Here is a 17,814-nt window from a genome sequence, read left to right on the forward strand (position 1 = left end):
CTGCCTATGTCTCTGGCTTTCTGTGTCTCTCATGAATAAACAAATAAAATCTTAAAAAAAAAAAAAAGAAAAGAAAAAACGGAGTCCAACACAGCATCATTTTTCTTTCCTTTTTGTTTTTGTCTTTTTTAGAGAGAGGGAGCGGCAGGGCAGGCAGTAAGAATGGCTGAGGGAGAGAGAGAGAATCTTAAGTTGGCTTCACATCGAGCACAGAACCTGACATGGGGTTCAATCTCACAACCCTGAGATCATGACCTAAGCAAAACCGAGTTAGATGCTTAACCCACCGAGCCACCCAGGCATCCCAACGTAATTTATTTCTGCACTATAAACTCTGAAAAATGTGGAAGCACCACGCAAAAGAAAAAAAAAAGTGTATCCAATTTAAGGTAACAGGTCTTGAGATAAAATAAGGCATTAGAGAAAAATTTTCCATGACCCGGCAATAAAAGTTAACGAAGCCAACAACTTCTTGTTTAATTCTTTCCAACTCTACAGACATAATTCTGCTTTCACCTTCATTACACTTTCATATGGTTTTAGCAGGGGATATACCTCCTCTTCTAAGAATCTCTGCACCTGCCAAAGAGGAAAGCAAATGTCAGACAAGAGAAAATGTAAAGACAAACTTTGATAACTTTTTCAGTATCAGTTTATATTACTGAGAAATAATTTGATAAAACTCTTACTTCACCACTGAACTTCTATTTTTCTCAACTGCCTTTCAGAAATCTGTCCCTAGATATCTGGCAGTTCAACCCACCATGCCCACATGTGCTTCCCCACAAACCAGCCCAGTCTGTTCTTTCAGTTGGTCTTCCCATTGTCTACCCTATTCTCCAAGCTAAACTCATCACTGCTTCTTCCCTCCTCTTCATTCAACAAGCTGCCAAGTGGTTAACTCTCTAAATGGCCCTGCAATCTCATCTGCAACTACCACCACCTTGGCTCAACACCCTTGTCATCTACTACGTGGCCGCCTACAGCAGCTTCCTTGCTGGTCTCCTACCTCCAGTTTGTCTTCCAACTTTAAATCCTGTAACTAGGGCAGCCCTGGTGGCGCAGTGGTTTAGCGCCGCCTGCAGCCCAGGACATGATCCTGGAGACCCTGGATCAAGTCCCACATCAGGCTCTCTGTATGATGCCTGCTTCTCCCTCTGCCTGTGTCTCTGCCTCCCTCTCTCTCTCTCTCTCTGTCTCTATGAATAAATAAATAAAATCTTAAAAAAAAAAAAATCCTGTAACTACATCTGGGCACTTGCTGCTCTAGCAAAACTCAAATGATTGTAGTTTCTCTCCCATGAAAAACATCTATGTATTTACCAACTCCTACTTGTCCCTAAGATTCAGCTTAGATGTCAAGTCTTTCCCAACCTCTATTTTAAGGCTGTTCTACTTCTTTGGGAGTTGGTAAACCGTCCAACTCTTGATTTTTGGCTCAGATTATGACCTCAGGGTTGTGGGATTGAGCTTTGTGCTAGGTGGGGGCCTGCTTAGGATTCTCCCTCTCCCTCTGCCCCTCCCCAGCACCCTCCCCTCACTTGCTCTCGCTCAAAAAATTTTAAAAATTAAAATAAGAGCATTTTAAAAAGAGGGCATTTGGAGAAGCTTACAGCACCATGGAAGTGTTCCAGTGCTTACCTGTCGGGATGCACGACCAGTAAAAGAAGATGGATCCAGTAGACGGTCCAACTGGGAGTGAATGGGACTAAAGTAGGCATCAGCCTGGACTCGCTCTATGAGGTCATTGTCACCCCCTTCCTGCTTGACCACAGCAGCTGCCTCCTGGGAAAGCACTCTGATTTTCTCATGGCAATCCTAGAAAGACAGTGAGGTATTGTTGGTTCATTTACTAAGAGGGCATTTGAACATCTTAAGAAGTCATCCAACACCACATCCATGTTGTCTATGTATGGCTGGTACACAAAGCCCTTCCAGGCTGAGGTGGTTCCTCTCACAGCCTAACTCCACGAAGATCTTGACCCTCTGATCATATCTGAGGATGAACCTGAAATAAATGCCCATCCTGTGCTGGCCTCTCTAAAGCTTCATAAACCATGTGTGCTTGTGTCCTGCCCACTTCCCATCCTTTTCTATTGGAAATTCAGACCTAATTCCCTCACTAGGAGTGGATCTTTCTACAGGTGATTAAGTGATTCACTTTTAACGAACCAAGTTCACCATAATCACCCTCCAGAGAAAAGCCTGTTCTACAGCAGAATATGGTCACTGTTCTCTTCCAACACCATGACTGAGGGTGATGACAAGAATGCTTTCACTCTTAAGGAAGAACAGGACTGGGCAGCCCCAGTGGCTTAGCAGTTTAGTGCCACCGTCAGCCCAGGGTGTGATCCTGGAGTCTTAGGATCGAGTCCCATGTTGGGCTCCCTGCATGGAGTCTGCTTCTCCCTCTGCCTGTGTGTCTGCCTCTCTCTCTCTCTCATGAATAAATAAATAAAATCTTTTAAAAAAAAAAAAAGGGAAGAACAGGACTAAAGGTGCAAACTTCCACTCATCCATGCATGAGGGGTTAACAAACCTGGCGGTTACCCCCAGATTTCACCATGGCCATGATGATGTTCTCTGTGGCCATGAAAGGTAGCTCTTGCCGAATGCGCCGCTCAATTACCTAGAAGAATGAACGGAGGGCTAAGATGGTTCAAGGTTATAAAGTCATACACACAGTAAAAGATCTAGTGCGACAATACACACAAGGACATGAACTGCCTTATTTATGAAGACAGAGAGTAGAATGGATCGTTTTCATCCACACTGTATTTTTCGGTTTTCTTTCTAATCCAAAGTATTACTTTGATTTAAAAAAGGAGTATTGATTTTAAACAAACTTTTGAAAGTTGCTTCATTTGAAAGATTTCTAAAACCTGAACTTTGCTAAATTTCAGTGCCCAACCTCAAGAGCCAAGTACACAATGGAAATGAACCCATTTGCCTCAGGTACTTAAAAACAGGCAAAGGTAATAGTCTGCCCTGCCAGTCACACCAGAGCTGATGATTCATGCTCATAAACAGTATAAGCCAATTCAAAGTACTTACTTTTTTCTGTAAATGTGTCTATTATAGATTTCAGAGTTAGTTCTCTAGAGTTTACATCACCACCTTAGGAATGAGCTCTGGTTGGGAAGAACTGTTGGACCAGAATGCAGCTCCCCAAACACACTCACTATAAAGCAGGAAAATATTTCACTGCCCCTCCCACATTCCAATCCTTCTCCCTAAGATTTTACTTTTTAACTGAGGCTTCTTACTTTAGGGTATACCACCAATCCTTCAGAAATGTTCTGCAACGTATTCAATATGGCATCTGCAGTGAGAAATGCCTCAGCCAAACAGATACGTCTGGAAAGCAAACAGCCAATTCAGTTATCTCTTTAAACAAATATCAATTTTAGTGAAATGTAGGGTGTGTCCCCAGAAGCTGTGTGACTTGTCATGCCACATGTACTACGTGGACAATTTCCTTTAATCTCATGACTTCAGCTACCCCCATATCCTGATGACCTCCAATATCCTGATCACCCCACAAGGGATGTCCAGATCACCTGCTTACAAGCCAGATCATATACTCCACTGGAGAGCTCCACCTGTTTGATCCCTGGGTACCTCAAACCCCAAACTGGATTCAGCCACTTTTTCACTACTTCCTGCTCACCAGGTCACACCCACTCTTTTTCTCCCTGTGGTTGCTCCTGTCTCAGTAAATGGCACTAGCACCCCATCCCTGATCTTAATACTCACTCTAGTCCACCACCAATGTGTCCCTGATTTTACCCATATCCTTCCTCTCTGATCACTGCCAGTGTGGACTTGGATTTTTTTTTTTTTTAAAGTAGCCTTCTAACTCATTCTAATGAGGTCTATGTCCCCTTACAACTGATTCTCCAAATTGTTGCAGGGTGTTTTCGCTGGCACATCTGATTAGGTCACACCCTGCTGAAAAGTATTCAACAGCTGACTTATTTCCGTAAGTGTTTTATTCCCTGGATTACACACAGATCCCAAGATAGCTAGCTTTAACTATATATCCTTTTCAGATCCCAGTACAATGCAAGCAAACCATAGTAACATGAAACTGCTTTAAAAAAGTATAGGGGTGCCTGGCTGGCTTAGTTGGCTAAGCCACCGCCTTGGGCTCAGGTTATGATCTCAGGGTCGTGGATCAATCCCTGTACTGGACTCCCTGCTCAGTGGGGAGTCTGCTTCTCCCTGTACCTCCACCCCCCTCCCTGCTCCTGCTCTCTCTCAAATAAATAAAACCTTAAAAAAAAAGTATATACATAGGGGTGTCTGGCTGGCTCAGTGGGTGGAGCATGTGACTCAATCTCAGGGTTGTAAGTTTGAGCTCCACACTGCGTATAGGAATTACTTAAAAACTAAAATCTTCAAGTATAAACATAAAGCAGAAAACTATGTGTATGTTGGTACCGTATTCATAGCTACAAATTACTTCTGACCCATCTCATAACCAAAAACCGCATAATCGTTGACAAGACACCAGTTGATACCTCACCTGCCTTTAGCACAGTAACTAAATTCCTTTTCAAGGCTTACAGGGCTGTTCATAAATTAATTGTGATCTGTAATCGTGTCCCATCTCATCTCTTGCCACAGACACTTCATTCCCCAGTGCTGACTACTAATAACTCCCTAACTATTCTTTCTCCTGCCCTTATGCTTTCATATATGCTTCCAATCTTGGTTTTTGGTTTTTTGTTTTTTTTAAAGACCTATTATCTTTATTTATTTATAGAGAGGGAGCTGGGAAGGGCAGCAGGGGAGGGAGAGAATCTTAGGCAGGCTCCACACCCAGTGCAGAGCCTGACACAGGGTTTGATCTCACAACCCTGAAATCATGACCTGAGCCAAAATCAGACCTTAACCAACTGAGCCACCCAGGTGCTTCTATATCTTATCCTACAGGTCTTCTTAAAATGCTTGTATTTCTTGGTCTTAAAGCATCACCTCCTCTGTGAAGCCTTCCCTGACTTCTCTACCACCACTACTACTACCACAGAGATTATCTTGTACCTACTCATCCTAACACTCATCCCACTGTTCTACATTCCTGCCTCTGCCTCCCTGCTATACTCCAGGCTCAGTGGGCACAGATGCTCAAAACATCCACTTGCTTCTCCTCTTCTGGTCTACCCCCCACCTTGCTGTACATGTACATGGCATCCCCCTTCTACTGACCGATTGGCACTATCATCCAGTGTGCGCTCAAACCACTGCACAGATGCTGTCTGCAGTGGGTCCATGATAAGGGTCATCAGATGCCGGGCAAGACTGCAGCACCTCTCTGAGCGCATAGGATTCCGCTTGTAAGGCATCGCACTTGAGCCTGCAACATAAAAGGAGGAGAAGCAAAGGCAGAGAGACTTCAGAGAACAATGAGTGCCCAAGTATGCTGCTGGGTGAACTATTAACACACCACTCAATTAACACACCACTCACAGGCCTCCTAGCATCTCTGTAGTGCTCCCATATCTTCACAGAACACTCACCAATCTGCTGTTTTTCAAAGGGTTCCTCCATCTCCTTGAGGTTTGCCAGGAGTCGTATGTCAGTACAAATCTAGGAGGAAAGGGCCACAGGCATCGTCCCACACTGCTGGTGCACAGGACTCTGGGAGCAGGCTAGCCTGAGGAGGAGGTGAGCACGTCCTCTCCAAGAGTTCCCGGAGAGTAATAGCTCACTCAGACTTCCGGCTCCCTGAAGAGCAGGGATAACAAGTAAGGGAGCATGGAAACACTTCTGTGAAACATTGCTGAAGATAGAGCAAGGAAAGACAATGCAAGATGAGCTTTAGTGTAAACACTGGAGCTAGTCTTGCCCTTTAATGTACCTTAATTTAAAAGGTATTACCTACAGACCCCAGATAGTGAAAATGAAGTTTGACATCTCTTGAGAAATGTGACTAAATAAAGGTCCAAGGCCGGGCAGCCCCTGTGGCTCAGCGGTTTAGCGCCACCTACAGCCCAGGGCGTGATCCTGGAGACCAAGGATCAAGTCCCACGTCAGGCTCCCTGCATGGAGCCTGCTTCTCCCTCTGCCTGTGTCTCTGCCTCTCTCTCTCCTCCCTGTGTATTCTCACAAATAAATAAGTAAAATCTTAAGAAAAAAAAAAAAAAAGTCCGAGGCCAATACCATCTGTCTGAGGTGTGCAAAGCTCTCAGCTCCACTCCCAACAAACTGCTACCACCACTCACCTTGTGCACGGATGCCCCCAAGCTAGCCAGCACAGACAGCACCTCAATATCTACTTTTCGTGTGTAAGTCTGCCCTGTGATGATGAAAGCCCTGGAAATCAATTGAAAAGAACTGTAAGTGAAAATATTTCAGTGCCTGGCTGAGAGCATGCAACTCTTGATCTCAGGGTTAAGTCTGAACCCTCTATTAGTGTAGAAATTACTTAAAATCTGAAAAAAAAAATTTTTTTTCTTCAAAATGTGACTGTCAAATAAATGAGCAAAAACAGATCTAAAGCAAAAGCTTGGTCTCACTGATATACTTAGTCACACTGAGCCGAGATGACCTCAATGATATGTTCCTGGGACAAACTGTTCTTCCACCCTTTTTACTAACCCCCAGACCCAAGAAGGAAGCATGGGCCTGTGTACCCAAGTCCTGCCACACAGCCTGATGGACATGACTAGAAGGAGGAGCCATGGTGAAACCTTGTGGCCCTCAGTGGAAATGATCAGATTTAGATGAACCCACTGGAGAACCTCGACATGGGTGAGATTATCCTAAAAATCTCAGAAGTAAACACTTGCCTTCTCCTTGTAGACTACAAAAAGATAGAATCTAGACTATAAGAAAATAAAACCCAAGCCAGAGATAAAAGGAAACGGGTAGAGGACAAAGGAAGAAAAAGTTAGGGTCAAATCTATCAGTACACTGAACACAAGCCTTCCATCACTCAGGAGGGAAGCCAATGCTTTCCCCCCATTTACCTACCTATTAAATCCGGCCTTTTCTGTTACCATCTTGTCAAGCTGCTCCACCTTGGAAGAAAAAGACATTTCTGTAGAAGTCCAAGTATGACCAGTATGAGAGCATCTCAATATCCTGCCCAGGTTTCAACCCTTGGTATCCGTTCCAGTCCAAAGACTCCACTTGTCCCAAAATCAATCTCTCCTCCTATCCTGAAGGTCAGCTTTATCTCTGATGCTCTCACCACTGAGTTTCCATGTCCCCCGGCTGCTCTCAGAATACCTTCTGTTCATCTCCCTCGAAGAGCTGCAGGAAGCTGGCCTGAGTGCCAGTGGTGCCCTTTACTCCTCGGAAGCGCAGGCCATCTTGGACACGCTTTAGGTTCTGGAGATCCATGCAAAGATCCTGAATCCAAAGACAGCAACGTTTCCCAACTGTGGTCAGCTGAGCAGGCCTGAAAAAGACCCAAAAAAGACACATGGAAGTCTCAAACCAAGAACTTACTTCATAAAAGCTTCACTGCTTCTTCAAATAAACTGCTACCTCTGGAAAGGGGAAGAATTAAAGAGATAGAGAAACCAGGGTAAACAAAACCAGAGCTAAGAAGTTTCAGCAAATAAGGATCATTCATAAAATTTCAATGATTATAATACTAAAGGTCTCCTAATATACTTCTTTATCATCAAGAGGCAAAGTAAGGGGGCAGCCCCGGTGGCACAGCGGTTTAGGGCCGACTGCAGCCCAGGGCATGATCCTGGAGACCCTGGATCGAGTCCCACATCAGGCTCTCTGTATGATGCCTGCTTCTCTGCCTGTGTCTCTGCCTCTCTCTCTCTCTGTCTCTATGAATAAATAAATAAAAACTTAAAAAAAAAAAAAAAAGAGGCAACGTAAGGGCAGGGACAATGTCTGCCTTGTTTGTTCCCAGACTCTGGCAAGTTAAATACACTCAGGTAACAAACATTTATCAAGTATCCAATGTGTTCTGGTTTTGAAAATACAACAAATAGGGTACCCGGGTGGCTCAGTGGTTTAGCGCCGCCTTTAGTCCAGGTCGTGATCCTGGAGACCCGGGATCAAGTCCCATGTCGGTCTTCCTGCGTGAAGCCTGCTTCTCCCTCTCTCTGCCTGTGTCTGTGCCTCTCTCTCTGTTTGTCTCTCATGAATAAATAAAATCTTTAAAAAGAGAGAGAGAGGGCAGCCCTGGTGGCTCAGCAGTTTAGCGCCACCTTTGGATTGGGGTGTGATCCTGGAGACCTGGGATCAAGTCCCATGTCAGGCTCCCTGCATGGAACACTGCTTCTCCCTCTGTCTGTGTCTCTGCCTCTCTCTCTCTCTCTGTGTCTCTCATGAATAAATAAATAAAATCTTTAAAAAAAATAAATAAATAGGGCAGCTCCGGTGGCGCAGCGGTTTAGCGCCGCCTGGAGCCTGGGGTGTGATCTTGGGGACCCCGGATCGAGTCCCACGTCGGGCTCCCTGTGTGGAGCCTGCTTCTCCCTCTGCCTATGTCTCTGCCTCTCAATCTGTGTGTCTCTCATGAATAAATAAATAAAATATTTAAATAAAATAAAATAAAATAAAATAAAATAAAATAAAATAAAATAAAATAAAATAAAAAGAGAGAAAGAGAGAGCAGGGGGAGGTGCAGAGGGAGAACGGGAACTCTGAAGCAGACTCCCACCACACAGGGAGTCTGACAGAGGGCTCAATCCCAGGACCCTGAGATCATGACCTGAGCCAAAATCAAAAGTCAGCCGCTATACTGACTAAGCCACTCAGGCACCCCCAACCTTTTTTAAAGTGTGCTCCATCCTCAACATGGAGCTTAAACTCACAACCCTGAGGTTGAGAGTTGTATGTTCTACAAACTGAGCCAGCCAGGTGCCCCAAAGCTTTTTAATTACAGGGACTGACCTATACTGAGATGATACCTATGCATCGATACTTTTTTTTTTTTAAGATTTTATGTATTTATTCATGAGAGAGAGAGAGAGGCAGAGACAGAGGCAGGGGAGAAGCAGGTTCCTCAGAGGGAGCCTGATGTGGGACTCGAGATTCTCTCTCCCCCGGGATCACACCCTGAGCCAAAGACAGATGTTCAACTGCTGAGCCACCCAGGCACCCTTCATCAATACATATTCTAAGTGTTTAAGGCCTGCTAACTGTGGCAGCAGGTACCTCTCATCACACTATACCCAGAGGAATACTGGGATGCGTGCATTCTCTGATCACTCTCCAATAGTCACAGGAGAGGAAGAGAAGTTACAACTCAGGTAATGCCACGAAGCCAGCAGAAGGCAATATGTGTCATGGCCAACCCCTACACACTGCACAATGACTCCTCATGAACAATTTCTTCAGGTTTCTGCTACCAGTAAATGCATGCCCTAACTTTGATGAAGATTAAACTCAGCAGACTTTCCTAAATTATAGAAAATAATATCCTTGTTGCAGTAGCAATACCCCATCAAAACCTAAGGCAGATGTTAACACACCACTATTGAAATACCATCATTAGAAATCTGCTACTAATATTCCAAAATGACATTCTGTTTTGAAAAGGATTTTATCATAAAAATGCTTGCACATTTTAAAAATCAAAAATACAAAATATAGGGAAAATTTTAATTATCCTATTATCCCATAAACTAGAGAAATCAATATTTACATCTTGGTGTAATTTCTTCCAATCTTTGTACAATCTACCATGTGCAATTTTTTCCCATAATGTTAACCTGAGCATATTTCCACAATATTAGTCTTACATGCATCATTTAATGGCTGCATATTATTCCAGCCTATAACCATACTATATACTTTATCTTCTTGAATTACTCTATCATTGTGGCCATTTAGATTGTTTCCAATGCTTATTATCAAAACTAGTATTTTGGGCAGCCCGGGTGGCTCAGCGGTTTAGCGCCACCTTCGGCCCAGGGCCTGATCCTGGAGACCCGGGATCAAGTCCCATGTCAGGTTCCCTGCATGGAGCCTGCTTCTCCCTCTGCCTATGTCTCTGCCTCTCTCTCTCTCTCTCTCTCTCTCTCTCTCTCTCTGTGCCTTTCATGAATGAATGAATAAAATCTTTAAAAAAACAAACAAAAAAACTAGTATTTTAACAAACATCTTTGTACATAGGCTTTTTGCAAAATTTAGATTACTTTCTTGGGCAAGAGTTTCAAAAATGGAAGACTAAATCAAGGAGCATGAATGCTTTCTAAGGCTCTTGATTCATGTCTCCCAATGTTCCCCAAATGAACTCTTATGAGTATAGCTTCTCAGATAGGGACAAGGTTCATTCTTCATAAGCATCCCAAGTTATTTGCTTAAATTATGTTTTGAGAGTCTTCACCTCCAGACTTCCATGGAGAGGGGAAACTGAAGGAGGAAATGAAAGTCAAATGCACACAAACAAGCCCACAACCCAAGAAGTAACCATATCACTTACTGGAAATGTGTGAAACCTAAGGTAGGAAGATCAGCTCGTTCCTTAGCAAAGTCAGCAAGCCGAGAGATCACTCTAGCAAGCTATAAGAGAGACCACGTAGTAAAGAGTAAGTTTAGGGTGAGCTCGTTACATAATCAGGAACTAAACTTTTAGACAATTTAATAAAAAAGTAAAGGCAGAGGCATTATCTTTTCATCTTTGTATCTCAAAGTGCCTTGAAGAGGGCAGCCCTGGTGGCGCAGCGGTTTAGTGCCGCCTGCAGCCTGGGATGTGATCCTGGAAACCCAGGATCGAGTCCCACATCAGGCTCCCTGCATGGAGCCTGCTTCTCCCTCTGCCTGTGTCTCTGCCTCTCTCTGAATGAATGAAAGAATGAATGAATGAATGAATGAATGAATGAATGAATAAATAAATAAATAAATCTTAAAAAGAAAAAAAGTGCCTTGAAGAGTTCAGAGTAACCAGTGTTCAACCAATGTTGAAACTGGGCTTCTCAACTAGCTGCCTACCTCACTATTAGCAACCCTCTGTGCAAGCCAGAAGATGTTAACAGAAGTTGTTCTTTCCAGATTACGGTTTTAAAAGCACAGCAACCTAGACAGCCGTACTTCTGGGATCTCTGAGGAACAACTACCAAAAGAGTCATGAACTTTTTGTGCACAATTTTAAGACGACTTATATACTCATGCAGAAAAACAGGACAAAATCATAAATCTGACCCACCTATTTCAACAATAAGCTGCTGGCTAACTTCCTTCATTTAAAAAGCTGTGTGTTATTTATTTTTTTTAAAAGCTGTGTTTTAAAAAGCATTCACTTAGCACATTTTAACCCAAAGAGAGACAATTAGTTCTACAGAGGAGATACAGGATCATTCATCTGAGTAAAGGAGAATCTATTTAATATTCACATTGCACTGATTTATTAGGAAGTGATACCCATCTCCTATCATGGGGAACCCAGGGCTGGCAAACCTTACCTTTGGCAAGAGCAGGTCAATCGCATTTCTAAGAATAATCAGGTCCTGCAAAGGAAAACGTAGTGGTCTCATATTAGACAGCTTTGCCCAAACAATATTATTACAGAACACTTTTAGGCCATCACAACTGGGCTTCTCAGCTAGCTGCCTACCTCACTATGACAACCCTCTGTGCAAGCCAGAAGATGTTAACAGAAGCTGTTCTTTTCAGATTGTGGTTTTAAAAGCACGCAACCTAGACAGTCGTGCTTCTGGGATCTCTGAGGAACAAAACCCTTATGCTAGTAAAGGCCTATATATGTGGTATCTAAAACGACTGGAAAACAGTTACAGGGCAACCCTCATCCAAGAAACTGTGATGATGTCCAGGTCAACAAGCTCTAGATCTTCCCAAAGAGGAGTGTCTGAGTCTCTGAGAAGCTTCCAGGGGGCACATTTCATTAGTTTCACCTCCTTTGTTCACATCTATAACCACTAACAACAACAAAAAGACATGAATCGGAACATCAAGGTTTAGGAAATCTGAAGCCATTCTGGAGGGAAATAAGAGATTTATTTCAGGCCAGTCAGTGAGATAGTAATTGCTGGGCCCGACCTCACACGTAAAACAACTATATTCCAAGTAAGATGACTGTTGTTCTTTCTTTAGCTGCCCTTAATTATGTACCACTTGAGACTACAAGTATTTGGGGCAACTTAAAAATTAGTGGCTTCTGGGGATCCCTGGGTGGCTCAGCAGTTTAGCACCTGCCTTTGGCCCAGAGCGTGATCCTGGGGTCCTGGGATCAGGTCCCACAATGGGCTCCCTGCATGGAGCCTGCTTTTCCCTCTGCCTGTGTCTCTGCATCTCTCTCTCTCTGTCTCTCATGAATAAATAAATAAAATCTTAAAAAAATCAGTGGCTTCTTTCTGAATTGGAAGAATATCTGGGATCGAACTTCTGGTCCTACAGCACAGTGTAAGAGCACAGCTTTGAAGTCCTTCTCCCTGGACTTGTATCCTCCTAGCTGTGTGGCATTAGGCACGTTCTTCAGCCTCTCTTTAAGTGTCCTCAGTTGTAGAGACAGGGTTCATAAACCCAGATCCAAAAGACTACATACTCTGATTTCATTTATATGTTATTACCAGAAAAGGCAAAACTACGGAGGAAGAGAACAGCTCAATGGTCGCTTGGGCTGGAAAGCAGGAGTGAGGACTGACTGCAAACAAGCATGAGAACTTCTCAGAGTGAGGGATGTGTCACAAAACTGGAGTGAAGAATGTACTGCATAAATTTACTAAACTCACTGAATTATACATTTAAGATGGGTAAATTCATGGTATGTAAACAACACCTCAAGAAGCTATTGAAAAACAGAGCTAAAAGGGGGCACTGGGTTAGCTCAGTTAGTAAGATCGTGTGGCTCTGGATTGCAGGGTTGTGAGCTCGAACCAAAAGCTGGGTGCTGGGTCTATTTAAAATCTTTAAAAAAAGAATAGAGACAAAAGCAACTCTCTTATGGTTGTTGTGAATAAATGAAGCAACACATACAAAGTACTCAGAATACTGCCAAGCACCAGTAAACTCTAGGAAAATGTGATTATTACTTTTTCATGTTTGACGATAAGCTGCTTCTACTAATTAAGTGTTTTGTGAAAGAGCCATAATGAATAAAAAAAGAATAATTATGCGATCCTTTCTTTTTTTCAGAAGTACAGCAAAGAGTTATAAAGGACTTTGGAAAGAAAATCCCTTTGGACAGTTCCCTTGCCACTAAAACACTACAACCTCGACTTATGTCCAGCCAACCAATGTATAAACAATATCTGCTGGCCTTATGTTATGGAGGTCATTAGGGGCTTATAGTTTAGATTGGAAAGATAACAAAAGCAGAAAATTCCTGAATTTAAGATACTCCCTAAAACTAAAGATCTATGGAGTCACTTCCTCAAACTAGACAAAATCAAATAAAATGTATAAATCCTAAGTGGAAACAAAACAACAAGGGCTCCTACTGTATTGTCTCCAACATAGCAGGAGGTGGCACCAAGATGAATTATGGCAGCAGCTTTCTGGCAGCAGTGACCAAACGTATGCACATGAGCCATCACATCATGTCGCAACTGTTTCTCTTTCTCAGCTGCCATCTTGAAGTCGATGTTGTCCAGATTTGATTTCATCTCCTGGATTTGTTCATCTGTGATAGGCAAACCCAATGCCTGCAGAACAAGCAAAACAAAATAAATAATCTCAAGTGTCACAATGACTTGAAGTGACACAAAGAAAAAAACTGATTCATATTAGCATTTATGCTCCACCTCCCAATTCTTCTTCTTTTTTTTTAAAGGACGAGTTCAGAGGTGAATGGAGATGAGAATCCAGGGGTTGAGGAAGACCTACCTGGAGCTCTGAGTCATGCCCTTCTTTCTTTTTTTTTTTTTTTAAGATTTTATTTATTTATATGGTGGGGGAGAGAATAAGCAGAGGGGAGGGGCAGAGGGAGAGGGAGAAGCAGACTCCCCACTGAACAGGGAGCCCGATGCAGGACTCAATTCAGAGCCAAAAGCACTCAACTAACTGAGTCACCCAGGGGCCCTCCACCTCCCAATTCTCAAATTAAAATTTGGGGCGGGGCTCTGGGTGGCTCAGTTGGTTAAGTGTCATCAGCTTTTGATTTCAGCTCAGGTCATGATCTCAGGGACTTGGGATTGAGCCTTGCAACAGGCTCCCTGCTCAGTGGGGAGTCTGCTTCTCCCTCTCTCTTTGCTATGCCCTCTTGCCACCTCACACACACACACACACACCCTAAAATAAATAAATTTTTAGAAAAAAATAAAAATAAAACTTGAAGTAGCTAAAAGCACACGGAGGAGGGCACAATATTCTTTTTCCTTTTTTAAAAAAGATTTTATTTACTCCAGAGAGGAAGAGAGAGAGGGAGACAGCAAGCACACACATGGGGAGGGCCATAGGAAGAGAGAATCTCAAGCCGACTCCACAGACTGTGGAGCCCCATGTGGGGTTCAATACCACAACCCTGAGATCACAACCAGAGCAGAAACCAAGAGTCAGATGCTCAACCGACTGAGCCACCCAGATGCCCTGGAGGGCATGATTTTCTTAATGAATCATGGCAAATTACATTCTAAGTAAACACCAAAATAAACAATATAATTCTGATCTTTGTTCACTCTGCCCTTATATCACTGCCTGGCTCATGGCTCACATGTTTTGGTCTCTGGGCTCAATTATCATCTCCTCAGAGGGGTCTTTCCTGACTCCACTGTGAAACATCCTTATCTCATTCATCTATCCCTTTAGCCTAAATTTATTTACAGCAGTTAAACCAAATGACATTTTTACAAATCTATTAGCCTGTCCCTCCCCATAGAATGTATACTCCCCTAAGGAGAACTTGTATTTATTGCATACCCCTTAGTGCTTGGCCTGTAAGTGCCCTACGTGTGGGATCTAGGCCACAGCTTTACATTTGAGCCAAGTGGATTTACTTAGAGAAATGAAAATTAAGAAAGTTGCAAGTGGTTTTGCCAACAAATTATATACAGCAAATATAGTAAAGCCAAAAACTTTTACAGAATGTCACGGAGAAAATAAACACATCAACATCTTACATTCTTCCATCACTGGAAAAATTGGGCTAGCAAAAAACAGCTTGCAGCCCACAGGCCGCTCAGAACCCAGGATTCAAGTTAATATACAGACTGGTGAAATTCATTCAAACCTCACTGGAGGGATGCCTGGGTAGCTCAGCGGTTGAGCGCCTGCCTCCCGCCCAGGGCGTGATCCTGGGGTTCCGGGATCAAGTCCTGAGTCAGGCTCCCGGCATGGAGCCTGCTTCTCCGTCTGCCTGTGTCTCTGCCTCCTTCTCTTTCTCTGTGTTCCTCATGAATAAATAAATAAAATCTTTAAAAACAAACAAACGTCACTTGAAACTCTAAAGCATTGGCCCTGGGGAGGATCTTGCATGTTAGGCCTATCTTGTTCAGGATGGTAGCTACTTGCCAGATGTGGCTGTTTAAAGTGATTGAAATTAAAAAGTAAAAATTCAGTTCTTCAGTCACACTAGACATATTTCAAGAGCTCAGACACCCCATGGGCAGAGCAGCCTTGGATTGTTTAGCCAGTGGGTAGGTATCTCAGGGCTTCCCCAAAGCAAAGCAGCAGGGGGCCGTGTGCCAAACTGCTTCCTACCCGATGCAAGGCATCTTGTTAAAAATTCATCCCCTGGGATCCCTGGGTGTCGCAGCTGTTTGGCGCCTGCCTTTGGCCCAGGGCGCGATCCTGGAGACCCGGGATCGAATCCCACGTCGGGCTCCCGGTGCATGGAGCCTGCTTCTCCCTCTGCCTGAGTCTCTGCCTCTCTCTCTCTCTCTCTGTGACTATCATAAATAAATAAATAAATAAATAAATAAATAAATAAATAAATAAATAAATAAAATTCATCCCCTACTCCAGCTTTTCTGCATTTCTCCTACTTTCTTACTCAACTTTTTTCTTACCTACTAAATTATTATACAATTTATGCTCATTTTGACACCCTAACAGATAATCCAAACGCAGGAGATTATACCAAAATTGTATGCATTTCAGGCAATGTGTAAACTGGGCAGAGAAAAGAACACATATTTAGAGGACCCTACATTTCAATTCCAGCCAGAAGACATTTACTAGCTATGGTGATCCTGCAAAGGCTTTAGGCGCCACTATCCTCATCTATATCATGGAGTATCACGTGAAAGAGAAAAGAGTAGAAGCCAGTAGATGATAAATCACAACACACTATCAATGTCCTCCTCTACCCATTATCGTTATCAGAGCCAATAGTTTATGAAGGCTTTCTGTACCTCCATTCCACCATCTGTCAAACATCTGTAAAACAGGACTTATCATATAACGTTGTTTTGAGAATTAATGAGCCATTAACACACAAGGTCTTAAGACAGTGCCCGGCAGGTAGTAGGCATGATAAAAAGTGTCCACTATTATTAGGTCACTTAATTTTCTGGAGCACAGTGAGGCGAGGGGGAGAATCCAGGAAGAGTCCCCTGTTTGGGGAGTTGCGCTGTACCTCGGTCCCAAGCACTACTCACATTGTTTCCATGTTTACTGATGTCCTTCCAGAGGACACTGCCATCTCCCCTGTTGTGGCACTTTCCCCTGAAACTTTATAGCTCTCTGGATCACTTTCAGTTTCCTTCGACTCCTCCGGGAAGGCCCCTCTGGAGCTACTTCTGAAAGCCTTGGGCTACATAACTCTATGTGCAGCTCTCATGAGAGACCCCAGAAACCCAATCTAATAATCCCCGACCCTGATTCTCCCGCCTCGGGAAGGCGGAACGCAGCCGAGTGGAGCGGGCAGTCCTGTCACCAACTACGCTGAGGCAAGTGGGGAAGACGAAGTGGCCAAGCGCTCAGGCTCTGCACTGAGGCAGGTTCACACCCTGGTCAGGGGCAAGTAACGGCTCGGCTATCACTGAGGCTTGCCCTCTCCCACAGAACGTGGGCCGAGCACCACCAGGCGTGCCAAGTCTTTATGGATTAAACGGGAAGAGATGCGGGAAGAAAGTAGCGCAGCACAACAGCACGTAGCGAGCGCTCGGTGTCCGCGGCCGGCGGAGTATTCCTGCAGGAAGGGCCGAGATAAATCCTTGGAACCGCAGCGTGCATTTCTCGCCGCCGCCGCCGGGTCTCTAACCTCCCTGAGTCAACACAGGGGAGGCAACAGGTGTCGACTCCCGGGCCTCCTGCCCTGACCTTCCTGCGGCCACAGCTCCTCAGGAAAGGGCCACTCGGCTGAAAATAGCAGCGCAGCTACCCCCAAGGGCCGGGCTCCCGCCCCCGCTCGGCGCCGAGCCCCGCACGTGCTGGGACGTGCCCTCCCCGCCCGTCCCGTCCCTCCCCTCCCCTCCCCTCCCCTCCCCGCCGCGCGTTACCTGCTCAGCCTCCGCCAGCCACAGCCAGAGCTGCCGCCAGGTCCGGAACTTGCACCTGTCGCTAAACATGAAGCACATCTCCGGGCTGGCGTAACGGGAGGCCAACGGCGAGCAGTAGCTGTCGTGCCCGCAGGCCGCCTGCTGCCCACCGCGGTCCCCAGCTTCCGCCATCCCCAACACGCTACCCTACTGCAGGAGGTAGGACCAGCGGGAGCGTGGAGCGGAAGTGCGGGGCGGGACTTCCTCCATTTGGAGGCGGGACTTCCTCCCTTGGCCCCGCCACGGCGGTTCCGGGAGACCGGAGAGTTCGGAGCTGTCTGTGGCGCTTGCTGCTCAGTTTTGACGAGTTTATCTTCGTGTGCAAGAAATATGTTTAACGTTTCATAAGTTAAGTAGCCACTCTGCCTCAGTGTCCCCATCTGAAAAAGGCCTGCCTGTGGTGCAATGCACAGTTAGTGCTCAATAAATGCTAGCCAATCTTATGGCCCCCATTTTG

General features: G+C 44.6%; 1 protein-coding gene across 1 annotated transcript; it reads right to left on the reverse strand.

Moving 5' to 3' along the window:
• Positions 1-446: 446 nt before the first annotated feature.
• On the reverse strand, positions 447-17,525 carry ADSL (adenylosuccinate lyase). Its single transcript, XM_055328400.1, has 13 exons — positions 17,319-17,525; positions 13,380-13,583; positions 11,385-11,429; positions 10,406-10,485; positions 7,237-7,408; positions 6,979-7,025; positions 6,228-6,318; positions 5,523-5,592; positions 5,212-5,359; positions 3,267-3,357; positions 2,540-2,629; positions 1,642-1,818; positions 447-579 (listed from the first exon to the last, which is right to left on the reverse strand). Exons 1-13 carry the CDS (start codon positions 17,487-17,489, stop codon positions 493-495), a joined length of 1,473 nt encoding a protein of 490 aa, XP_055184375.1. The 5' UTR covers positions 17,490-17,525; the 3' UTR covers positions 447-492.
• Between the last annotated feature and the right edge of the window lie 289 nt (positions 17,526-17,814).

The sequence above is a fragment of the Nyctereutes procyonoides genome, unplaced genomic scaffold (genome assembly GCF_905146905.1).
Source record: "Nyctereutes procyonoides isolate TBG_1078 unplaced genomic scaffold, NYPRO_anot_genome, whole genome shotgun sequence".
In the NCBI taxonomy this organism is placed as follows: Eukaryota; Metazoa; Chordata; class Mammalia; order Carnivora; family Canidae; genus Nyctereutes; species Nyctereutes procyonoides.